Source organism: Cheilinus undulatus, linkage group 10 (assembly GCF_018320785.1).
Source record: "Cheilinus undulatus linkage group 10, ASM1832078v1, whole genome shotgun sequence".
Taxonomy (NCBI): Eukaryota; Metazoa; Chordata; class Actinopteri; order Labriformes; family Labridae; genus Cheilinus; species Cheilinus undulatus.
In genome coordinates this window covers 43,384,127-43,410,131 of record NC_054874.1, presented here as the reverse complement: position 1 = coordinate 43,410,131, position 26,005 = coordinate 43,384,127, and the positions used below count along the sequence as shown (strand labels likewise).

Sequence of the window (26,005 nt, the reverse complement as noted above, 5' to 3'; positions counted from 1 at the left end):
ATGACCCCGCCCCTCTATCACTACAATATTAAATCACAGAGCAGTCCATCTCAGTACAGCCTGTTATTACAGTAGCTGATGTCACTACCTTTATCAAAAGTTAACAGTCAGTTCAATGTTGTTTTTCTGTTCATTGTGAGGTAAATTTGCCAAATCTATCTGCCACAGTGGTCTATGGATCATTTTAAGTATCATGACAGAGATTTGAACCAGAAAATAGACTTAGTCTCTTCTTCTAAGGTCAAAAAAGGTTAAGAGGCAGGATAATGGTGTGAGTGCATTCCTCTATTCATATTGTAGCATTTTTTTTTTTTTTTTATCAGAGAGAAGTGTATTTATCCTGAGTGGGTGTGGCTTCAGCTCATTCAACAAAGACCATCCTGGAGCAGATTTTACAGTCATTTTTCATGTTTTTACAGCTTAATTCTATAAACTTAGAGATGTTTTATTTGACTGAAATTTGACCTGGGGGTTAATAAAACAGTGACCTATCACACAACTAATCTCAATTCATATTTATTTTCACTTTATGGGGTCTTTAAAGTGACAAATGCTTTTTTTTCTTTTGTGTTCTTGTGGGTTTTTTTGCACACGAGGTTACAAAACAAAAAAGAAATGGTCTGTTTCTATCAAACCATTTATTAATATGTCAAGCTAAACACCAATGTTCAGGGAGGCCCTCGAAATTCATAATCAGAAAACACAGACTATGCAAACATTAGTAGCTTTGCTTAATTCAACACTTCAATTTCAGCACACATTGAAATTTACTAAATGTTAACTTTGCTAATTTGCAAGTTCTTCTTTCCCTGGCACATAAAATGTAAATGTTACTGGCATAAAATATTGCATAGCCTGTATTTTCTTAAACTTGTCTTGATTGATGCCTGTAATCACCTGTAAGACTGTATCAGAGACCTTCTTATACTTCTGTGAGTACTGAATAACTCTTATCTAAACTAGTTAACTAGATCAGGGGTTCTCAACTTTGGGGTCAGGACCCCATTGAGGGTAGCAAGACACTTAGAGGGGGTCTCCAGATGCCTTAAAAAAGCTATGAACTTTTTTAAAATTATACTGCTCCCACTTTGCATAAATGTAGCCAAATTTTAGCCTGTTTTCATTAATTTTTTCACACCAATTTTGCCAATTTTTACACATTTTTTCAACTTAAACCCATTTTTTTTGTCAATTTTAAACCCTTTCCCCCACTTTTTTCTGCCTGTTTTTGCCACTTTTAAACCAAATCTTGCAACTCTACACCTATTGTTGGCTCTGTTGACAGATTATTGCCGCTATAACCCCTTTTACCACTTTTTAAGACACATTTCACAATTTGATATGCCCATTTCTGCATATTTCTTCCTCAGCTGTTTTTTTTTTGCCAGTTTATATTAATTTTCATCCCACTTCACCAAATTTCCACATATTTTTGCCACTTTAACACCATTTCAGCCACATTTTAATCCCCTTTACCACTTAATATGCCAAGTTTTTGCCACTTTAACCAATTTTTGCCATGTTTGCCACTTTTATCTAATTTTTTCTAACCCATTTCTCCTACTTTTAAAATCCAATTTCTCCACCTTTCCCACCATTTCTGCCATTATTAACCCATTTTGGGTATTTTAAAGTATTTTAATTCTGTTTTTAATGAAAGGATTTACATTTTTAAGAGGGCTACTTACTACACAAATGCATTAAAATTTGTTTCTTTGATAAGAGTAGTTATTTTTAAGGTTTAATATAATATACCACAGCTTAACTTCACAGTGGTCCATGATTTTTGCTGTTCCCCAGTTTGGCTGGGCTCCAGAAAGCTCTCCCGTTATGTGTTTGCCTTGTCTCCATGTGACTATTCTTGAAGGTGCATGGCTGTGTTCAGCCACCTTTAGGTACAGTGGGGATCCCGGGTCCCTTGCACCTTTATTTTGGGGGTTGCGGGCTGAAAAAGTTGAGAACCCCTGTTCTAGATTACGTTTTTTAACCCTTGCAGGAAAGACAAAATATTCTGAAGCAGCTTTTAAATAAATACTTTTTATTCTGTTATTGGCTTTTTACAGGTACAAAGCATACAGCATGTTATAGTTTTATCAAAAGTGGAAAATACTGATGTTACATATGTAACAAATGTAAAAAATAAGTCTTCAATCTTACTTTCCCCGAAAGTAAGAACATACATTTCAGCATATGAAAATATCCATAAAAACACAGTTTAAGTAATTTAAGTTAATAAACAGTACAAAAATGTAGAAACCATACATGTCAAAATAATGGACGAAGACGCCAACAACGAATGACTCCATGATTTCTCATGAATTAAAAAAATGTACACAAGTTCATAGTGTTTTAGTTGGGTTCCATACATCAGTATCATCAATATCATCACCATTAGAGTTGCCCGAGAAACACTTGGCTGGTCAGAAAAATGCAATTTTTGACAAACACTATCCCGCCAAAACCTCCTCTCCCACTGAACCCAGGCCAGAAAAACAGAGAAGGAGGAAAAGCCCTCCCCCGTACTGGGATCCTCAAATGTCTGTAAGGCAGGGGGACTTGATTAATCCTCACTCTTGGAGCGTTTAGCCAGTCTTCAGAGAGAAAACACACCAAAGCACTGATAGACGGAGAGAAAAGGGGATTGTGGCTAGGTGGGGTTTACTTTACCGTGCAGGGAAAACAGTGGACTTGCTCTCACACCGAGGACTGTGTCCTGTCACCTACAGGTGCACTTGGATCAAACACACACATGCTTCTTTTTAAGTAAATTAAAAATTGACCCCTAAAAAGACAAGAGACCAGGAGTTTCCTTTTTGCTCCACGGCTAGTTGGAATTTTCTTCCTGTGAGTGTTAAAATTATCGGCCGTCTCATCTCTCAGCTGTGAAGTTGTAGAAGTTTTTGGAAAGGAGAGGCAATATCGGTAATAAAAAGCAGAAATGTTTGATCAAGATAAAGCCAAAGGAGCTTTGCAGTAACTAAATGGAATTCAGACATGGATTACTTTTTTCTATATTTTTGAGCCACAAGGTGTCGATGGATACGCTGTAATGAGACCTCAGAGAGATGAATGCACGATTGTACAGTTGAGGTTGGACATGGAAAGACTGGCAAACTATTCCAAGGTGGCTAAACATGTCAGGTTACAGGTGCCATTGTTCTGCCTTACTGCATTGAAAGTCGTCATGTATTTTGAAATAATGTAAAAAATAAAAGAAGTCCAATGTTCTTTTGAAATATACAGTATTCCTTCTTTTTATGAAATTGGAGAACATCACCATATTCTACAACCTTGTAATAAATAGTCTCATACATATTGCTCAGCTTCTCCTTCATTAAGAATGGTCACTGAGCCATCCCCACTGTTCATTTCAATGTCTTTTGCCGCCGCGTTCTCCGGGAGCAAGGCTAAGTCCTTGAACACGTCAACATAATGTCCAAAGCCGGGGCCCCAGTTCAACAGATTGTCCCAGTTGAAACCCCCGGCTTGCTGGCCCATTTTGTGGGGCAGGGTGTAGTGCTGCTCATTTGGGGGCATCTGGGGAATGCCAGGCCCACCTTCAGCCCTCCGGCTCGAGTACCTCCTCTGCTTGAGCCTCCCGCCGTAATCCTCATCGTCGGCGTCTGACTCATTGACTTGGGAGAGCTTAGGAACTCTAGAGCTGTAAGACACCGGCTTCTCCCGGTCATACTCCATCTCCGAGCAGGTGAAGGAGTCATGTGAGTCACTTTCTGAAGAGGACTCTGGGGCAGGGATGCCATCAGCTGGGTTACGCACCCTTGACAGCGGCCTGCGACAGTCCTCTTCCGAGCTGGAGCGCCCATGATCGGCGCTGCAGATGCTGGGATTGCGTGGGCGCGGAGTGTTCAGCCGCTCCACTTCCTCGATGGACAGCCCCACAGGAGGCCCAGTCTCCAGGGGGATCTGCTCAATTGGCTGCTTGAGTCGACTGCCAGGCCTTGAAGTGTGGCCGTGGCTCGCCATGGTCTGCGGACTCTTGCTGCGCCTCCCCAGCCGGGTGGCGTAATTGAACATGGGTGGAGGCTGGCACATGTCGTTGTGAAGGTCCAGTGGGCTGCCTTCACGACGAGCCAGGTTGAGTTCTCTTGTTGGTGTGTTTCGGTAAAAGGAGGAGGGTTTGGTGAATGGGGCAGGGGAGTGTCTGGAGAGGGGATTCGGGGTCGGACAGGCTGAATGTGAGTGGCTGAGTGGTGTGGACCTCAGTGCCTGAGTGTACTGAGGCTGGTAGGTGTAGCTGGTAGCTCCAAGAGGAAGAGGAGACTGCCTTGCGAAGCCCAGCGGGCTGTGTCTCTGGATGGAGAACTTGGGTGTATGACTGCGGAACTGCTTGTAGTGTTGGATGATGTCTGCATCTGAGGGAGCGATACTGCTAGCATTGTCTATGTCATAGTGTTCGATATCTGCTTCTGGGCCATTACAGGGGGCACAGGGAGCACTTGGGACGGTCTCATTGTTGTGGGGAATGTCTGTTTCATCATAGATCAGGTACGGATTCTCCCTCTCAATGATGTCTGGCTTGGGGTTTCCTTCTGGTTGCTTCCGTACCGTCATATCATCTCCATATGGAGGGATGTTATCAGGGTCATCAAAGGCCACGTTCTCACTACCCTTCTTCTTTTTCTTCTTCTTCTTCTCCTTGGGTTTCTTCTCCTTGGGTTCTTTTGGCACTTTCGTCTTATTGCGGTCCTTGCAGTGGTTGCACAGGATCAGGCTGAGCACCACCAAAGCGAGGATAGTGGCACAGCTGCCAACAATAGCAGGCACCGCCCAGATGGGGAGAACCATTGTCTCAGCTGTGGGGGTGGGGCTGCAGACATACCCGCCGTTGTTGGCTGTCTTACAGACAGTATCCTGAGGGCACTGGACCCCCAGACAGGCCACCAAGGTCTCACAAGTCTTCCCTGTGTAGAACTCAGAGCAGACGCAGGTGAAACCTGATCGTGGGTCTGGCACACAGCTTCCATGGTTCTGGCAGGGGTTAGAGGCGCAATCACCAGGCGGGACACACTGGTAGGTGTACCACTGGTTGACACACATCAGACCTTCCCAGCATGGGTTACTCTCACACAAGTTGGGACCCCTGCATCCGATCTTGACAGATGAACTGGTCTTTGTTAGAGAGACAAGGCTGTGCTCTCCAGTAAATGGCAAGTTCTCCCCGTTGTATTTCACATAGGCCAAGCAGCCGTCGAATCCTGTAAGAAAAAAGAGAAAGCATGTTCAGTTAACAAGAAACAGTCATCAGCAGCAAACAAGGATACCAACAGTTGCCTGGAGGAGAATAATTTACCACCAGAATGATGGCTTTCAGTACGTCTGCCTTGGCTGGAGTGCTTCCTTGTAAATAACAGGAACTAGGACTCAAACTCAGAGCTAAAAGGAATTTTGTTTAGATGGGTAATTGGTTCAATCTTAGGACAACATGAAAAAGTCAGAATTCCTTGTGGAAAGCACATCCTTAAAAACATAATATTTTAAAAATGGGTTGAATGAAACTCTGGCCAATTTGAAAGAAATATGAAATATTTTCTTGCAGAGCGTCCATGGTCTGAGACATTATAGCTTCAAGACATACATCTGTGTTGGATGAATGACTCTGTGTCTAATTCAATCTTTTGCTTCGTGTGTTGCCTAACAGCACTGCCTCACCGGGGTAAATAGATTTTTATTGAATTTATCCCAATGCAGATTAAATCCATTCGTGTCTTTTCATTAGCTCTTGAAAAAGTGAGTACACAGCTCCTAAGAAACATATTCAAAAAAGGGTTGGTTAACAGGCAGCCTGCCACAGATATGCATGCTCTGAATGTGCTTGTTTTTATGAATGCTCTGGTTAAAAAAAGGTCAGCAAATCCTTCAAATTGCTCATTTTTACCATATTAGTCCATAGTATTAGGTCAGATTTCTTCCTCCCTTGAACATCTTTAATTTACTGCACTGCCTCCCCTTGGACACCCTCTCGTTCACCTTTTTCAAACCCTTCTTAACTCAAACCAAGGACAGGGGTTTCTGTGATTTAGGTCTAAGCCAAGAGCAGAGGCCTTGAAAATGAGAGGAAAACACTCAGAGGCGTCCGCTCCAAGACAAAGTCAGATTATATCAATATTAGTTATCTTGTACATAAATGATACCCTGATAAAGAAACATTTATTCAACAGCAGTAAATTCATAACAGGAGAATCTCAGTAGAAACAGCTTTCAGGCCAGTTTCACAGAGTCCGCTTGGATGGCCACCAAATATGGTCAGCAGTTTGCACGGCAGACTATTAATTTGTTTGGGGTGAAAAAAAAGAGTTTGTACTGGATTTATAAGGGCTCACAAGCACACAAACACTCTGTGAAACACATGGACCCTATGGTATGTGCATGTCTATGCACTTCTAGTACCTAGAAGAGTTTTCCATAACATGTTGTAACTTACAGTGGGTGAGTGTCTTGGTGAGTCACCAGCTTTTGAAAGCTTGAACATGTGTGCTTGACATAGCACATTAATACACATGCATGCAAAAATAGTGCACATTCAATTAGAGTTTGACCAAGATAACTAGCTCTGTAAAGAGAAACATCTCCACTGCTGTTTGAAAGAAAAAAAAATCCTCATACTTCATGATACTAAAATAATGTTTTTTTTTTATAAATGTTTTCTTTAAAGTAAAAGTTTAAAAGATTTCTACAATGTCAATTAAAAAACTATGTAATGTTAATGAAGTGATTGCATGAATACCCCCCCCCCTTTAAAGTGACTGACCTAATTCAACAGAGGTCCAGCAAATTGGTGCTTGTAGCCTCACAGGCAGCGAATTGGGGACTGTAGTATAAAGACACCTGTGTCTGGAAGGTCCAGTTTATGGTTAATCAGTATTTCTAGATACCATTTCACTATGGAGACAAAAGAACACTCCAGGCAACTCAGAGAAAAGGTTATTGAAAGGTATAAGCCAGGGGATGGATACAAAAAAATGTCCAAGGCATTAAACTTCCCCCAGAGTTCCGTTAAATCCATCATCAAGAAATGGAAGGACTATAGCACATGTGTAAATCTGCCTAGATCAGGCCATCCTCACAGACTGTGTGACCATGCAAGAAGGAGACAAGTGAGAGAGGCCACCAAGACACCTGACTAATCTGTAGGAGTTACAAGCTTCAGCAGCTGAGATGGGGAAGACTCTGCATACAGCAGATGTTGGCTGAGTCTTCACAATTCAAAGCTTTTTGGGAGAGTGGCTAAGGAACAGCCACTGTTAAGGAAAACTCAGATTCAGTCTTGACTAGAGTTCCCCAGAAGACATGTGGGAGACTCCATGACCAAGTGGAAGAAAGTTCTTTGGTCTGATGAGACCAAAATGGTACTTTTTGGCAGTCAGAAAAGACGCTGAGGCATGGTGGTGGCAGCATCATGCTGTGGGGATGCTTTTCAGCAGCCAGCCCTGGAAGGCTTGTAAAGGTAAAGGGTAAAATGAATGCAGCAAAATGTAAGAAAATCTTGGAGGAAAATCTTACTGCAAGAGAACTACGGCTTGAGGGACGATTTGTTTTTCAGCGAAACAATGACTGCATACAGCAGACAGCATACAGAAAAAGCTACACAGAAATGATTTAAAGAAAACAAGGTGAATTTTCTGGAGTGGCTGAGTCAAAGTCCAGACATCAATCCAAAAGGGAATTTGTGGCTGGACTTGAAAAGGGCTGTTCTCGGCCAATCCCTGTGCAAGTTTGAGCAGTTTTGCAAAGAAGAATGGAGTAAAATTGCAGTGTCCAGATGTGTAAGTCTAATTTAAGACCTATCCACATAGACTAAGAGCCGTGATTGCAGCCAAAGGTGCATTTACTAAATACTGACTAGAAGGAGGTGAATATAAATGCAGTCACTTATTTCACATTAGGTATTTTTATGTAATTTTTATATTACTTTGTAGAAATCTATTTTAATTTTGTCAAAAAAGCCAAATGACATTTTTATAGGCACTGTAATTTTGAAAGAATTGAGCTTTGAGCATTCAACCACAACCATCTGATTTATCCCAAAACCAAAACAAAGAAAAACCAATGAGACACTCAGAAACTCACCTGCTGCAGTTTTCTGCTGAGCAGGTCCAGGTGGGATGCCTCCCAGTGAAAAGGTTAAAACGCTGAGACCTCCAAAGTCCTGTGTGGCATGCTGGATGACTTTGGGGTGGCTGCTGTCCACCTGGAGCACTGTGGCTGAGCTGTTTTTGACCAGCTGGAGCGTATGCCACTGACCATCCGACAACACAGCTTCTCCGATGGTCCGCTCCACTTTTCCGCCAACGCCGGCATCTGAGATGTAGTGAATGTTGCCGTTCCTCAGCTGAAAGAGGGAGAGAGGTGGAGTTTGAGTATGATGGTAAGAAAAACTTTAAAGATACACTGAAGTTTATTGCCTTAGGCCTTTTCAGGGATAAAGAAAGCGCATGCTGATGCATGTTTGTGTATTTTGAGTATTTCTTGTCCTGTGTATTAAAGACCTTTTACATTTTTAAAACTATTTTAAGAGCCAGAACCTAGATACTTCACATCTTTATTATCACTGCTTATATTTAAAACCTAGACAAAGATAGTGCTTGAATCTAGAATTTTTATGGCATATTACCTAAATAAGAAGCATAAAGTAACAGTGCAAATAGCGGTTGACTAACTGTTCCATTAGTGAGGGATGGACTATCAAAGATAGAGTATGTAAGACACATGTTAATGACTAAGGATGGAAACAACCATGCTCCAAAGTGTTGATATACGACTAATTAACACAACATACACTGTGTGGACAAAAGTATTTGGCCAACCCAGAATTCAGGTATTTCAATCAGACCTGTTGCCAAAGGTGTAGAAAACCAAGCACCTAGCCATGCAGTCCCCAATTTGCAAACATTTTAACCAAATGGGTCATTCTGACTGATAATACTGTGATGCATGCCACCTTTGCAATAAGAGAATTTGGGAAATTTCACCATACATCACAAATTAGTTGACAGACTGGATAAGATAGCTGATAAATTGCATAATCCCTGATGGATGCTGCTGTAATTCTTTCTATCAAACATGAGATCAATCTCTGAAGGGAGTAGCATTAACTGGGGTTAGAAATTAAGTTTTTCAGACTTGTGCAGTGATTTATCAGTTCACCATCAATAACAATCCATGAGAGGACGACTTCTCTGCGTCTTCTGAACACCACCATCACGCTGCTTTGTGGATCTGCAGCTGAGGTCAGAACTTGAAAACAAAAGTGCAGCCTGAAGCTCATAAATCTTTCTCCCGCCGAGACACGCTACAGTAAATCATGTTCTCAGGACTTGTGTTTGTAGCTTATGTTATTCAACCAGACCATGATCAGAAGCTTGCTGACAACAAATTCAGAGAAAACACCATCATTCAAACGCCCACTGATGAAGGATCTTTCCAGAAAAAAAGAGGACAGAGTGTGTCTTTAAAAGAAATTATTCGTGCTCACTTTGGCATGGACAGCAAATTTGCGGCTTACACTGTGTATGGTAATCTCATATGAGTGCTCCCCACTTCGATGGAAAAGTAATCCAGCTCTCCTCCCTTTTCAAAGACCTCAAAAATCAGCAATGATAAGTGGCTTCCGGAAGAATTGATTTAAAATAGGAGAAGCGGAAAGTCCTCCCAGCCAAAGAACACTGGGCGCTTTAAACCTGGAAAACCAATCATGGAGTTTATCTATTAAACATCTTGTTTTTTATATCTCAGTATATAGAGTTCTGATTCTCCACACATGTACATATACAGCCTGTATTCCCCTCGCTGCTCTCCTTTTTCAGGCGTCGTGGTACTAATAATACTCTGTGAGACTGTGATAGTGCTTCGATGAGCACCAGAAGCTGCTCGGAGCCGGAAAACAAAGTCATCGGAGAGAAAGGCTGATACCAAAGTAGGACAGGGCTGTTGGTGTTGAGGGTGGAGAGGGGTCTAAAAGGAAAATTGAAGAGGATAAATGAGTGCTCTGGCTTTTTTGGGAAGCTGCCCAAGAAGGAGGAGCTGGACAGAATAAGAAGAGAGAGAAGACAAAAGAAGGTGGCTGAGGAAGGCCTGGAGTTTATTGTTGGAGAGAGTCGACTGCTTATGTGCACAGTTAAATCAAACTATGCTTATAAATTGATTCAGCCATTATTTCAGCGGTGGACTTGACGGCTAGGGGCAAAGTTAATAAATCTGGCATCAGCTTTATGCAGCTTGGGGCACAAAAGTTGTCTAACAAGTATAGTGAAAGTTAAAAACCCTTGTTAAGATTAAATGTCTTAATTTTGATTACACCTGCCAGGGAAATCATCTAAAAATAACATTTTTCCATTTTCTGTCATTCTCAATTATAAAGGTGCTTCATGAGATCACATTTTCCCACATGTGCATATAGAGGGCAACTAACTTCTCAAGTCAGGCAGACTTTATGGCATTTCTACACTATTAGACACATGTATGTCGTGTTTTGTCTACTAAAAGGGCATCCCATGGGGGACATTACCTCGTTACCTACCACAGGGGCATCAAAGAGAGCCCTTTCCTGGTGTTCTGTGAACATTAGAGCACCAGCTCTGATCGTACCCTCTGGCCAGGAGAGAATTAATTTATTAATGGCAGTGTGTCCAGCTCCAATTAAGAAGATGGAGCTCTACCACTAGTACAACTGCTAATACAGCTGGGGTGGGCAAATGGTGGCCTGTGGGCCACATGTGACCCTCCAACTCACTTAACATGGCCCCGAGTCAATTTTAAATATCAATAACTTAAAAAGTTGAAGAAAGCACAACAAATAAATGCTCTTATAATCTTTGATTACTTGTTTTTATTTAGTTCTTTAAAAGAAAGAGAAATAAGTAGATGGGCTTAGAGGCTGAATAGCTATAGATACATTGTTTTTGATTGATTTACCCACAGTGGAGAAATATCACGGATTTTGAATGTCAGACGAAAACTACATTACATTTAAGTCTAGTTTTAAACATCTTGACGAAAATAGACTTAGTGTTCGTCAGTTTTAGTCATCACAGATCTATTTTTGTTAGTCTTAGTCTTAGTTTTATTACATGGAAAAAAAGGCTGTGGACGAACATTTTTAGTCAGTTTTAGTCAACGAAATTGACAGTATAGAAAAGATAAATGTAGAAAGAGAGTCTTTGTTCATTTTGAAGAAGCTTCACTGTCATTTATTAGGTCTCATTCAAAGAGCTATCATCCATATTGAGTTATAAGTATGCAATGGATTTTAGGATGTGTAGTTCTGTAACTCGCAGGAAACATTAGAGATGCACAATTTTAGATGCTAACTGATATCTGATATGTTGATATTTACGTAATAATTTAATACCTATATTTATATGTGATTCAAGACCAAAATAACAGTCTCTAAAAAGGTTGAATAAATTTACAGATCACAGGTCTTAAAACAGACTTAAAAGTGTAAGGAATGATGGTGAATAAAGAAAAAGACTAACTGAAGTAGGTCTTGAAGTAGGAAGTAGGTCCAGCCTAAATCTTCACTAACTTATTTGTTCAAATGGCCAAAATTTCTAGCTGATAAAGGCCGATTTTCATAACCAAAATATCAGTTCTAAATATCGTCAGAAACCAATAACTCACTTTTTATGCTATTATCCACTGATACTGATACCATAGCAATAGTATTTGTGTATTATGCTTGCAGTCTTTTACCTCTGCCTTTTTTCTGACCGCTCTACCGATTGGTTAGCTCTGGTCACTTTTGATATTGTTTTGATTGATTTCTACTCCTTTTAACTGATTGTACCTGACTGTTGTTTTGTCTTGCTAGTCCTAATGTGCTTGTAATTGATTTTGGAAATTTGGAAAACCTCAATGTCTTTTCGAGAATAAATAAAGGTTTGGAGTGAATTGAATTGACATCTAAAGGCAGACATCACAATAGCTTCTGCTAATGTTAACCCTCTGTTACCCATTTCTACTTGCCTGGTGTGAAAACTGGGGCATGCCCAGAATTGCAAGATCAGTTAGGGTCAGAATTAAAACAATACGTGGTAATAATGGCCCCATTCTTATCCAGATATAACTGTTGAAATAAAATGATGAGTTTTCCATTTGAATGCATAACTACAAGTCAGGCTCTCTGGAGCTTTTTTTAGTAGTTACAGCTACATCTGGTAACTTTTATTTATGAATTACATCTAGCTTTTATTAGTGTTTACAGTAAAACACTCATTCTCCCTCTTTGCCTCTCGTCTTTTTCTGTACCTTAACTGTGGTGTAGTTGCTGCTTTCCTGAACGTGCAGCAGGGTGCCGCTCTTGCTGCGTGTCCTGAACTTGACCTCCAAGCTGCTGGGACCAGCGGGATCAGAGACACCCTGCAGTGCCTGTCTCAGGAGGATATCACGTTTGGGGCCCTGCTTCATGGAGTAGTCCAGACGGCCCGTACCATCCAGTGACAGGGCGGTGTCCGCTGTCATGTCTGTGGGAGAAAGGAAGATGAAGAATAGTGTGAAAACTTTCAGAATTCACAGGCGACTGTAAAACTTTTGTTTCCACCCTGAAAATGGCAAACGCTCAGGGTCAAAATATTTTCCTAATCCCACTGCCATAACCACAAATTGGTTCTTACTTTCTCACCAGTTGTCGCAAATACCTTCCCATAAGTCAAAGATAAAGGAAAGTGCCCTTCAGCAAACACTGAATCCATTCCTATATTAACTTCAATCCCTGAGATTTTACCATACATTGTGTGGATATCATGAAAGTATCTGGAAAATGACTTCCAACTTATGGTAAGCTTATAGTTATCCATATGCTGATATACTGTATATGCCAACAAGAATAACTAATGATAATTAAACTGATAAAACTTTTCAACAAACCTGCACAGTCCAAACCAAAAGAGCATTTACTGTATAATTTCTATCTTTGGTACCACTAATACTTTGATTGTCTAAAAACTTGTGGAGAAATATTAGCTGGTACCACATGACTGATTAATTTATGATTCATGACCAAAGCTCATGATTTCTGTGTTCAAACTATATAGTCAGGTAGCCAGGCACACTTTGAGAGCCAAACTGTTCCAGTGAAATCAGGACTCAACCTCAGTGATCTCTCTAGTACAGTGTTACTCAACCCTGCTGAACCAAAGAGGCAAATTGTTGAAAAATACCTTTGAAAGAGCCACAGTTTAGGTGGTGAAAAGTTAGTGAAATTGGCAAAAAAAAAAAAAAAAAAAAAATCGGTGAACAGGGGTAAAATAGGCAGAAAATGGCAAAAACTGGCTGAAAATTGACTAAAATTGTGGAGAAAAAGTGGCAGAAATAGGTGAGACGTGACAAAAAAATGACTTACAAGTGGCAATAATGGTAAAAAAGCAGCATAAAGGTGGGGAAAATGAGTGAAAAATAACTAAAATTGGCAAAAAGCAGCAAAAAGGTGGGGGATAATGAGTGAAAAGTGACTAAAATTGGCAAAAAGCAGCAAAAAGCTGGGGGAAAATGAGTGAAAAATGGCATGTAATGCCAAGAGGCAACTTAAATGGCCAAAAAGTGTCAAACAAAGGAAAACATGCAATTTGTGAAAAGCAAGATAAAAGAGGCAAAAAGGGAAAAAAAGTGTAAAAACTGCAAATAAGGGCAATGGAAATATACAGACAAAAAATAAAGGTTGACAATTAAATCTGGCAGTTAAACTCTACTGTGTAAGTGTGGGAAGCAATTGCAATGGATAATTCTGAGGTCAAAGTTTCCCTTTTTTCATGGTTTTCTGGGGGAATAATATTTCAAATTAAGACATTAAAGAACCACATGCTGAGTATCACTGCTTTAGAATAAAGTTTGATCGATTTTAACTTCCAGAGTTACCTAAAGGAGGCTCACTCCTCACTCTTGCTGGTATTTAGTCTTCTCTATAGGAGCACATGACTCTGAGAAAGCTCTCTCCATTATTTCAGAAGTGCTTTCACTATGTGTCATTCCATGAAATAAACCCAAAGATTTTCCACAGAATTAAACCAAATGACAGAGAACAATCCAGGGTGGAGCTTCAGACTCCTAAAGTCATGATCTCAGTAGTTCCCGGGAATAATATGACCGTCTCTGAATAAATGTGGTAATGTTTATTGGTAATGTTACTCAACAAAAAATGGAGCACCTTACACTGGAGTCTGAGCTTTAACTCAGTGAACACACACAAAAGCTTTGAAGTGAAGCTCATGATGCAGTGATGTGGCCTATATTAAGCCGCATGCTGCAGTCTGATGACTCAGGAGGGAGGGATCATAAATAGTCATGATAGAATATTCTTAAGTAAGTGCAGACTCAGCAATAAAACAGCACTTCAAAGACTTAAACTTACATTTCTCACAGAATTTGCCAGTGAAACCTTCCACGCATTGGCACTGCTGCCAGGACCAGTGGTCCAAACAGGTTCCCCCGTGTCTGCAGGGGCTGGTGGTGCAGGCTCCTTCCAGTCTCGGACATCTAAAAAGACACAAATCAACAATCAGACAGTCGGTTTGACAAGGCGGCAGCCAGAGGGGGTCTGCAAAGAGAAACCTCAAAATAAGTGAGGCTGACAAGCTGTGATTTCCTCTCCCTACACTTTAATAGAAAAAAAGCCATAAAGAACCCCGAGAGTATTAGCATATTAAAAGATCTGTCCTCGCCTCATTCACACGCACAACGAGAAAGAAATCCTTCAGAATCCTGCAATTCTTTTCCTCCATCAAAATCTGTATATTTAAAAAAACATCTTTTTATAATCCCTCCAGAGGGTCTGAAAGTGTGAACAGATGTCCCACAGCGAGAGTCGGGGAGGTTAGAGAAGACAGACAGATGGGAAGAAGAGGGAGATGATGGGAAGAGGGTGAAAGCAGGAGAAAAGGAGGGCAGGAGAGGTAGGGGGTGAGTGGCACCGACCTGTCAAGGATGCCACGAGATGCCAGTGCCTGACTAGGCTCCAGCGGGCGGCCGTTGACGGCGAATTCCATGATGCAGCCTACAAAGTCGTGGGTGGCGACCTGACCGCGGCGATGAAGGACGGCATCTATTGACCGGACGCCCCCCACTGAGAGCCTGTTGGGCTGCACGTCCAGGATCCTGCACACACATGAACAGGAATACCAACACTGAATGCACATAAAAGCAAAAGCACGTAGAGTATGCACCCAAATGTAAAAGCTTACCAATGCATTCATGTTATCTGTGCTCTGGTGGTGCTTATAAATGCACTTTTACAGATAGACACTGCAGGTTTACTACAAATGATCCTGGCACTCTTACACAATAACATCCTGCAGATCTTTGTGGCCCTCTCTCATCTGCCAAATCTTTCCCTTTCTAAATTTCTCTTCCTCTCTTCCACACTCATAGCACATAAAAAACACATGTACGATCTCATACTTTGGCCCCACAAGGCCTGGCTCGCAGCCATCTCTGTGTAAAGTCAGTGATCATCCAGTAATTTAATGAGGGTTTACATCATATATTTCATGTTAACAGATGGCCTCATTTTAACTTTGAGTAATTTTTGTGTTATCATTGCACAAAAATGTGTGAGAATTTCATATTGCATGTTGAGCAGCTCACTTTAATCCAGATACTGACTCTGAGGGCTGTGAAACAAAAGCAAAATTGGAAAAAAGCTCCAAAACTGTGACAGATTTATGATTTTTTTTTCTCTCAGAACAGCAAGAAATAGTGTGGAAACACTGGATCAAAATGGGAAAAACTTAGTTGTCCATATCGAAAGGTGTTTATGTTTTCAGTGTGTCAGTTTGATTCAGAGTCCAGTTTTTCTGACATTGTGCCCAAACAGCACGAGCAGCACCAGACTCTCACTGTCCACATTTCACCCGTTACATCTTAATTTTTCAGCTCTAGAAATTTTGCTTTAAATGTGGAAAATGTAATCTTGCAAAGCTGAGGGGTTCCTAGCTGCCATCAGGCAGGTCCATCTGACAGATTTTTGCTGATTCGTTGATGAATGACTGGACCAATCAGCATCATTTGAGGAGAAAATGGCACTACCTATAGTCAAGGTTTAGGCGCCGTCCACATGGAGATGAGTTTGGGGGCATCCGCTAAAGTTTTTCATCATATCCACAAGGAACCTAACCTGGCACGCCAGATGGATTTGTTTCACACATCCATCTAGAAAACCTCCCATAGACGGCGTTTGGAAAAGGGCAGAGCCTTTGAGAAAAAACTTGGAGGGTGATTGGATGAACGTTTTGTCTGTCACATCTTTATGGGTCAATCAGAGCAACAAAACACATGGTGTAGCCGCAACTGAGCTGCGCCCCTACCAAGGAGTAAACTCCATTGAGAACTGCATAACCTGCATAATCAGTACACGACTTTTGTCATTTTTGAAAAGAAAACAATTCTGTTCTTTTTTCTTCTTTTAATGAAGAAATGTTGTCAAGTTCTGATAAAACTGGCGCTTTAGCAGCATCCACGCTATTGTCTTCCGCCATAATTGCACCAGCCTCTTGTCGATGCTTGCTTGTGTCAGGACTCTGCTGCGCCTGAAAGTACTGCCCCTCGTCGCTGATTGGTTCTGTCACTTTCCAAGCGGGTCAAAACTGTTCAGACGGGCACTTTGCAAGATGGATTCACCTGTGAGAAACACGTAAAGAGGCGTATCCATCTGCTTTGCAAGGTTGCAAGGAACCGACATTTTGGGAGTCAGAAAACGCTACTTTTTGAAAGCGGGTCCCAGAGTGAACATATGCATATGTGCCACCCCTTGCATCACCATGTATACAACCAAGCACATCTTTTCTGACATAGCCCCCTTAACCTGCATGTGCTAACCCTGCTAACAACAACAATAAAGACAGATAAGATGATTGTGTTCATGCAGCAGTAGCTACTAAGCTTATTATGGCTCTTCTGGCAAAATCTTCTGCTTCTGGTCATAGAGACCAGCATACGCCTCATGTTATGAGATCCACCACAGAGTGCAACTAGAAGGGCAGCCAGGAGAAAGTTTAGTGTAAAAGAAAAATTTTGGGTGTATTTCTGTGGCAGTGTTACAGCGCCACGTGTATGCCTAACATGTATAATACAGCGTTCCTTGACATGTCTTGAAATGATGCTGTGTTTACAGACTTTTTTAAAATGAAAAGAAATAAATCATTTTCATCTCAGTGTGGACAAGGCCTTAGTTGAAGCGACTATAAACATGTTGGCCAGGAAGGAGAATAGTGTTGAATCAGTTTTATCAGAAGTGGACAAGATTTCTTCATCAAAACATAACCACAATGAAAGCTTTGCTTGGGGGAAAAGAGGTTGTTGTTCTTCTTCTGAGCAGTTTCTGCAAGAGTTTAATTCAAAGGCCGGCTCCATTACATGACGACAGCTGCCTGTTGAGCTCATGTTGTTTAGTTTACTCCTCAGTGGTGGTGCAAACCTAATGTGTCATATGATTTGTTGCTCTGATTGGCCTATAATAAACATTCAACCAATCACCCTCCAAGATTTTTGTGAAAATTTCTGCCTTTGGAGCGCAGATGGCCTAGTGGGTAGGTTGCGCCCCATGTATGCAGGCAGCCTGGGTTCAGGTCTGGCCTGTAGCCGTTGCACTGCACGTCATTCTCCATCCTCTTGTCCCTGTTTCAGACTCTTTCCACTGTCCTATGTCTCCAATGAAGATACAAAAGCACCCAAAAAACTTAAAAAAAAAAAAAAAAAGTTTCTGCTTTTCTCAAACACTGCTTATAGAGTGTTTCCTGGGCGGATGTGAAAAACATCCCATGCCATTAGAAGTGAAACAGTCATGTCAGGTTAAGCCAGGTGAACACTGTGCATTTCAAGCTGACTGTGTAGCAGTCATGCTGAAATGTCAGCTCACATTGTAAGAGTGAAGCTGTGATGGACTGAACCAAAAATGAATGCTGAAGGCAGATGCAGGTGGATTGTGGGGTGTCTCTTCCATGTGCTCTTAATGAAAATAAAACTACTTCCTGTCACATGTCACACAGAAACCTAACTCAAAATCAACCACTAGAGGCAGAAGAACACTAAATTACACCTGTAACAGGACAGGTGACAAAAATGCTCTAGCCATCTTACACATGCATAAACCTTTTCGCCACCAAAGAGTAATGACAAATATTCCTTGTCAGCTGGAGGTCTGCAGGTACATCTATTTCCTGCTTGTTAATTTCCTTTAATAAAGTTAGCGGAGGCACATCAAAAAGGCATGCCTGCTGTTTTCATGGCGCATTAGGACGCTGTCTGAGTTTACAGAAGAAAAAAACTCCCTAAAGTTGGGATGGCTCTGCACTCACAGAGGGAGCGTGTGCAGTCATACAGCTACAGTATTAAATACGCAAGACATCCATCTGAGCAGTTGGGAGCCGTTGTGTACCCCTGTAAACTGCGGTAAAAGTTCAGGGTGGAAGTTGGCCTGACTACCAAGTGAGTCGTGCAACTTGAAAATGCACGTCTGAATCAGCTGTAAATTGCAATTTGTACGCCCAGTTTTAAAGTATTTGATGTTGGAGAGCCAAATAAAGTTTTTCTTCCTGTCTTAGATTACAACATTTCATTCATGGATATCAATAGTTTTAATGCACCACTCTCTCTGCTTAATCAATAAAATTAACAAGCTCTCTTGTGTTAGAAAAGTAAAAGAACATGATGAAAATTTTCATCTAGAAACTCTTAGGACCTTGCTTTCTCCATCTTTCCTCAGTCATGCCTACATGATTGAAATGAAAGGAAATAGAGATGGGGCAGGAAACTGCAAGCAAATTCAAGTGCAATACGAACAGTTTAACTAATCTAACTTTTTCTCTTAATCTATAAAACAGACAGCACCAGAATCAGAGGGTCATGATTAAAATTAAGAGAAAAACTTGGACAGATTCAAGTTTCAGAGGTTTTCTGTATAAAATAATTTAAAAAATATGATAAAATTGGACAATTAATGTGACAAATTATGGTTAAAAAATATCTGGCTTGAAAATCAGTGGAATGTTTTGTTTGCTGAAATAGTAACTTGAAAAAATCTACCACTTTTTAAATTTCAGCACATTTAAGCCTTTTTTGATATTACAGTATAACTCATGCCCCTATTTTGCTTTTTTTAAGGAAAATAATTGCCAAAAAAGTGCCTGGCTAAGCTATCATTTCAACATTGAAATGAAGGCTTCTTGCTGTTCTAAAATGTGAGGTAAAACAGTCGCTAATTAGTCAGTAAACAAATTCATCCAAGGCAGAGAAAAATGACTGCCTTTGTGAGATTCCCATTATTTTTCCAGGCATGAGAAACTTCATTACGTACCGAATTTTCCAAGTCCTGGAGCGGAAACTGTCAACACTAATTGAATGTAAACAGTTAGGTCATAGAAACAGAACATCTGTGGGGCTGTTTGTGTGATTTACTCACCAGTCGGTGTGCACTGCCACATTGCTAACAGCGCAGTAGCCTGGTTCCTGGTCCTCACCACAAAGGTCCACAGTCAGGGATGCAGCCTGTGATGGTAGAAACACACATGCATGTCACGTGTGATTATTTTCAGAAGTCACAGCTGGAGAGTCATTCAGTTTCACTCAGTTATTGTTCCTGCAGGAGACTTGGTTTTTGAATGGTAGACTGTGGTTGAGAGAGTTGGGTTTAAACAGGAACAAGCTGTGTCAGTCAGTCAGTCAGTATTTTTCTGAGGCAGATGGTCACTCATCAAACACTCCATTAATAACTGCCTGTCTGCTGCTGCTGCTTTATAATCTGTGGCATGTGGAAGTGAGTGCTTCACATACACTGGTTCAGGACAAACACTGCCATGTTTGGTTCCAGATGTGCTGCATCTAATGGCGAGAAGTTGGTAAGTCTCAGCTGATAAATTTGCATCAAAGACATAGTTTAGCTTGTTACATGACTTGAATGTCAGTTGTGATGTCAAAGAGAGTCAAGACAGTTAATCGGATAAAGTAGCCTCAAACTTAAGTTGCTCTCCTGCTGCCAACAGAGGAAATGTAGGCTAGATGCTAAGCTGGTTACTTAACTGATATTTAGGCAATGTCACACGGCCAAAACACTTTTAGAACAAGCATACACCACAACTTTTATTGAGGGTTTTTCCAGTCTTGTTAAATCATGTACTTGGTCTTTTCTGGGTGTAAAAACTAATCGTTAATGCTAGAAGTCAGTTTTCTTGATCCCATCATATTTAATCTCAAGTTTGTGTTGCTTAAAACCTTTTTAGAACATGCATGTACACATCTTACTAAACCCATGGAACACAAAACATGGCTGACATGTAAGAGCAGTAGGTGGACTTTGCTTCAATTGAACAATTGTTTTCCTGTGTTTACAGTCTAGGTGTTATGCTAAGCTAGCAGCAGGGTGTAGCTACAGTCTCTACAAAACATGTATGTAGTCTCAGTGATGTCACCCATTAGTTGTGCCACTTAAAACAAGTTACTCTCACCAAATCAGCTTTTTTTAAATGCATTTATGTCTGCTGTACAAATTGGTATTTAATACAGGTGTCAATGGGATATCCAGTGCTTTTACTGCCAGCCCCAAGTGGACGCTCCAGGTACTGCAGTTTTTGTTTGTTTGTTTGGAGTTCCCTTAGCTTAATTTTTCAAAGTCAGGTTATAGGTTGTACCTAGGTTGTAGATTTGCAGTTTTTGGAAAAATTATTTGGAACATTAGTATCCAGTGCAAATAGGCTTTAAAATCAAAAGCAACTTAAACAGTGCTGATATTGGTGCATTTCAGCTGATGTTAGACCTCAGAAATTCAGAGAAATTCTGACCTGGAAATTCAGAGGAACTTCAGTACCCTGAGACACCAAATCATAGTAACTGGAGTGCAGTCTGCTTGGGTGTGGTGTCATTCTAAGCTCTGACATTACAGCATCCGAGATAATATAGTATGGATGATTTAGTGTAACAAAATTATCCCATCTGCTTTTGGCTGATCAGCAGTGTATTTGCAAAACTACAGTCTCTTTGCGAAAGTGTTTACAGCATATTTAAGTATTAAGTGCACAGTGTTTAAATTCAATCGCCAAGGAGCTCCCAATCAAAACAATAACAAAAGCTGACGTTGAGTCTAGCATAAAGTCATGGGAGTGAAACAAACCCAGTGTCTGGATGGCAGTAGATGAGAAAACACAAAGGCAACACGATCAAACGCTATTCCATTGTGTTATGTGCATCAAATATTTAAAAAGCCATGATTCACCACATTTTCATTATCAATTTCATCCTTAATAGATTAATTAATTTTTAAGATCTGAAATGAGAATAAAGTAAATATTACTTTTTGCACTGTAAACGGTCAAAAATGAAAGGTGTGAGATTTCTCAGTACACCGACCAGGGCTAAATTTCTGATTTATTTCTTTATAAAATCTCAAATGGTGTAGGCCAAATTAAATTTTTTGATCATAAATACTCAAATTTGATGTTTTCTGGCATTAATGCCTCTATTCTGTTGTATAGTGATATTCAACATAACATACTTTCGCAGGTGTGCTGACCTGATTCTAAACTATTAAGAGCAGAATAATGTTTTTTGTCAGGAAAGACCCGTTAAAATAAGGGTGGGCTGAACCAGTTTTTAAATGGCCAACCTGGTAGCCCAGATGTTGTGTTTTACAATAGTACAGAGTTCACTAAATCCCAGTATGTCAGATAAAGTCAGAGATTGTTCTTGGGGTCCTCCCAAGGAAATTTAAAAGATTCAACACCAAATTCCCTGAATTATGGAGAATATTTGTGCATATTTGTGCAATATTTGTGGATGAAGATGATTAAAATCTTACAAGGGAGGCTAGAAAACAAAGACTGGACAACGACATATCTTAGTCAAGCACCTTCTAAAATTTAAGACCTGTTACTGGTAAAACTCAGACTATTGATGAATTTAAATCTCAAAGGTGAAATTTAAGACTATGTAAGACTTTTCACGGATCTGCAGGAATCTTGGTTATTGTGTTTCTAATGACTCTAAGCTAGCGTTCACTGTATCAGCTAGGGCTGTAGTCTGCCTAACAGCTTTTCACACATTTATCAACGTATAAATAACATTTTAAAAGTTTGGAATAAACTCATTTAACATGGCTGAAATACACAGAAGTACATGATGTCTTTTTATGATATCTCCAGTTTGACTGAGATGCATCTCATATGCATCTCAGTCTTTGTTTTATATTTCTTCAAAACCAACCATTATTCAGAATTGTCATTTTTTTATGAATAACTCACTTGCTCTTGGATTTGGCCTCTCAATAACCATCAAAGCAGAAAATTTTTAGGTTTCAAGCCTTAAAATCATGAATGACCCATTCAATTAGCCACTGTTGATTTGGGTTGGAGGTTTTCATCCAGACTGGGGCAAGACTGGCATTGTCTGTGCAAAGTACCTGGATCTTACTATATTTTAATGAAACACAGAATGAACATAAAGAGGTTAATTCACTTTTTAATGATATTGAATTTCATAAACTCGATGTGATGTGCCTTTAATATTTTTTTGCAGGTTTAAATGATCCCACTGCATCCTAATTCTTGTCTGCACATCCTAAGGGCTGTAAACTTTTCTTCTAAGAAGCTGTAACAATGCTTTCATAGTGCGAGTTTTAATGTAAAAAGGTCCTGTGTAATGCCTAGCTTGAACTTTGTCCTCTAAATAGCATGCAGACATATTATTTAACATCAATTCATCACAGTGTTTGATGGAAGAGTGGCACAAAATGCCATACATTACAGCTAATATTCCCTATTTCCCGTTAGCCGTGAAAAAGCTTTTGACCAGATGTGGCTTTTTCTCTGTGCTCTGAGAGGGAACGACCCAGCTAGGAAGAAAAGAAATGGGCTGGTGAGGAAACTGTCCGGAAAAGTGTGTGAAAGTGTTGAAAAACCGGGGCAATCGTGCTCCACCTCTCCTGGATCTTAAGTAAACACGGACCGCACTAGCCCGGATCTCCGAAACAAATCATCCGGGAGAGCACGACCCCACCAAGCGCACGCACATGCATGAACACACATTTTTCTCTCTCTCTCTTTAGCACATCTAAAGAGCGAGCCAGAGTGAAAAATACACACAAACAGGCCAACACGGTGACAACAGTGAGGCGAGGAACAACACATTCGTGACTCTCTCAGGCACCATAAAGAACGTCAGAACCACATGAACGTTTTATTAATGCCTTTTCCTGTGATCAAAGCCTCCACGGTCTTAAATACAGCACTCTGCACTTACTGTCAAGTGTCTCACACTGTGGTGAAGTAAATATCAATCTTGAGAACCCTCCTTGGAAATTAATACCGAATGTAACACGAAAAAGATGAGGGGAGTGTTTTTGTGTTTTGGCTAACATAGAAGGAAATGTGGAGCAAGCTCCACAGGAGATCATTGTTTTTCCCCATGACTAATGTAATGACGAGACCACAGCGCTGCCCTCTGTTGTGGTGCAGAAACATGGAGGAACTCTTGTTGCACATAGGTTTCAAGGACATAACAATTCAGATAATCAAAAACTCGGAGATTAGCCGTCGCTGCTAATCAGCTCTAATGAGTCTTAATCTGTCAAAGTGCATTTGCAGAGCTCATGCAGAGGACGCTTTTGTTTCTGTAGACTTAAACTGTGACTCCGCATAAACTGTCTGAGCTCTGTCATAGATGTCCCAGGAAATGTTCATCTCCAAACTGCCTAAGACTGACTCCAATAATAATTAATGAGCCATTTCACTCTAATTCTGATTATAATAGTACATTCGATTCCCTGTGCTTTGTGGGTTTTGTTTCTGATAGGACATAGTTTTACAACTTTGTCCCAAACCATAAAACATTAAGGGGAACAGGTTTAAATGAGTAGAGCTCTGTGTGTTAAAATCTGAAATTCTCATCAGCAGCAGTTGTTTCCTGTAACCATAGGCATTACATTACAAATCCATGTTTTACATTGAGACTGACAAGTAAGTACAAGGCTTTTGTTGCATTTATTTCTGATCGTAAATTGACTCTTTTTTTCAGCTTTTAAGTAAAATACCATTTATGGAGTCATTTTTATTGCAAAACTCAACAACCCATTCTGTTATTTTGTGAGTATGATGTATTTTGGGCCCAGATTTTTCTGCAAACTTTACATTAAAGCTTGTGTTGTGCTTAAAACTTATCTATTTGGTGGTACTTAAAAAAAAAATCCAAGCGCAGAAATCTGTTTGAAGTGTAAGCAGGGGAAGTTCTGAGCATGTGCAGAGAAAGTTTTGAAAACAGTTCTGGAAATAGACGTGGCGTGTATCTCCAGCAGATTGACACTTCTGGAACATGCTGGAGATGGACTGGGGTGCATGCAGTTGAACTGCAAAGATTAACTAGACAGGGAGCGATTCGCGCCACAGCACACTTCGCAAGCAGGTTGCTCGAATTGTAGGTGGAGAATGTGGAAATTGAAAAACACGGTCGACACTAACTCAATTTTATTGCAGTACCTAAATATTCAGCTGTACTTATTAAAAAAACAAATAGACTTTGGATTTATTGTTTCCTGTTTCAAAAGTAAACTACTTCATCTCTTCCTAAAGTTGTATTGGCCTTTTTTTAATTCATACAAATTACGTAACCTTTAGTTCATTTTTTTGCTACGCCAAGACCTGCACAAAATCTGGGATGTCAAAAAAGGAAAAAAGGGTTAGCCAAGGCATTTGACCCCAGAAATAACTTGCTTTTCAAACACGCAAATGCTAGTTAGGAGGGAAGCACTGATACAATCGATTCACATACATTGAGTTCAGTGATAAATCTGGAAAGGGCCTCGTTTACAGGGCTTTCAGGGACCCAGACACTTCTGAATTCAGCCCTCTTTACAGGTATAAACATTTATAAATCTATGCACCCAAGCTGGTTTGACAGACATGTTTTTCTCTGAGCAGTGACATTAACACATAGCAACGAGGTGGGGAGAAGTGGACTTGAGTTTCAGGTTGTCTTGCAAACTTTCACCCATTGTTGTCTCTGCTGCTGTATTGACCGCCACAGCTCCTTAGCCTCCACACTGCCTCAACCACATCTATTTACTGCATCTTGCACCGGCAAAGCATTCATTTTTGAGGACATGCACAGTAAATGTGTCAAACTGATTCTGGGGATGTGTGACAGCCATGATGTGTCCACATCCATGTAGTTAACATCAAGTATATCTCCAGCCTAAGGCTAGAACCTACCAATGGTTTCTGAGATTACTCTGACCTTTCCCAATGGTTTCTGAGATTACTCTGACCTTTCCATTGGATCCTTTTGTATTCTGAAAGTCATTTTGCCCAGGCAGATTGAGTCATTTATTGTTTCTGACACTAAAACTCTTTGGGATGATGATCACTGTAACAGTAACCATGAACTCTCTGCTCCCTCTGATTACTTGGAGCCATCACAATGAAGCAGTGCATGACCGTGTCCGTGCTCTCTGTCTGGTTTTGACATTGGTTTAGGAGGAGGTAGAATAGAAAAAAACACCTTCAGCTTGACCACCATAATGACCCACGTCAACTTTGGTAAACACAGTGATCAGGTTAGCTGCCTGAGGGAGTTGGCACTTGAAACTCCGTCGATCTCCTCCCCTTGCACGACCACCTTCACATACTTTTCATTTAGCACTATATGGAGTCAGGATACACTTCGAATCGTGTGTTGTATTCATTTCCATGCCGTCACTCTGCACCATCTCAAAACTGACAATTTAACGATTTTACCAGCTTCCTTAGAAACTCTCAGTGCACTGTGGGAAATGACAGATTTGAAGTCCAGCAGGAGAGTTACATTATAGAAAGTTTGACAGAGGCCTGCTTGGATTTTTCCCCCCCTCTTTCCTTGCCACGGCATTGCTGGCAGAGAGAAGCCTCTCATTCAGAGCACAGGAGACAGAATTTCAAACTTCAGGGACGTTTTGGATCCTAGCATTGTAAATCACAACGAGCTATAAAATATAATTACAAACCATGAAACCATAAGTTGAGCTACCCATGGTTTTCAG

General features: G+C 40.5%; 1 protein-coding gene across 2 annotated transcripts in view; it reads right to left on the bottom strand.

Moving 5' to 3' along the window:
- Nucleotides 1–2,021: 2,021 nt before the first annotated feature.
- Nucleotides 2,022–26,005, bottom strand: part of LOC121516541 (protocadherin Fat 4) — a 194,087-nt gene continuing 170,103 nt past the window's right edge. For both annotated transcript variants that reach the window (XM_041797881.1, XM_041797882.1), the window contains 6 exons: nucleotides 19,409–19,494; nucleotides 14,929–15,108; nucleotides 14,366–14,490; nucleotides 12,268–12,482; nucleotides 8,089–8,350; nucleotides 2,022–5,216 (listed from right to left, as the gene is read on the bottom strand). In XM_041797881.1, the coding sequence (XP_041653815.1) occupies nucleotides 3,307–5,216; nucleotides 8,089–8,350; nucleotides 12,268–12,482; nucleotides 14,366–14,490; nucleotides 14,929–15,108; nucleotides 19,409–19,494 (2,778 nt within the window). In that variant the 3' untranslated portion in view covers nucleotides 2,022–3,306. The remainder of the gene's footprint in view (nucleotides 5,217–8,088; nucleotides 8,351–12,267; nucleotides 12,483–14,365; nucleotides 14,491–14,928; nucleotides 15,109–19,408; nucleotides 19,495–26,005) is intronic.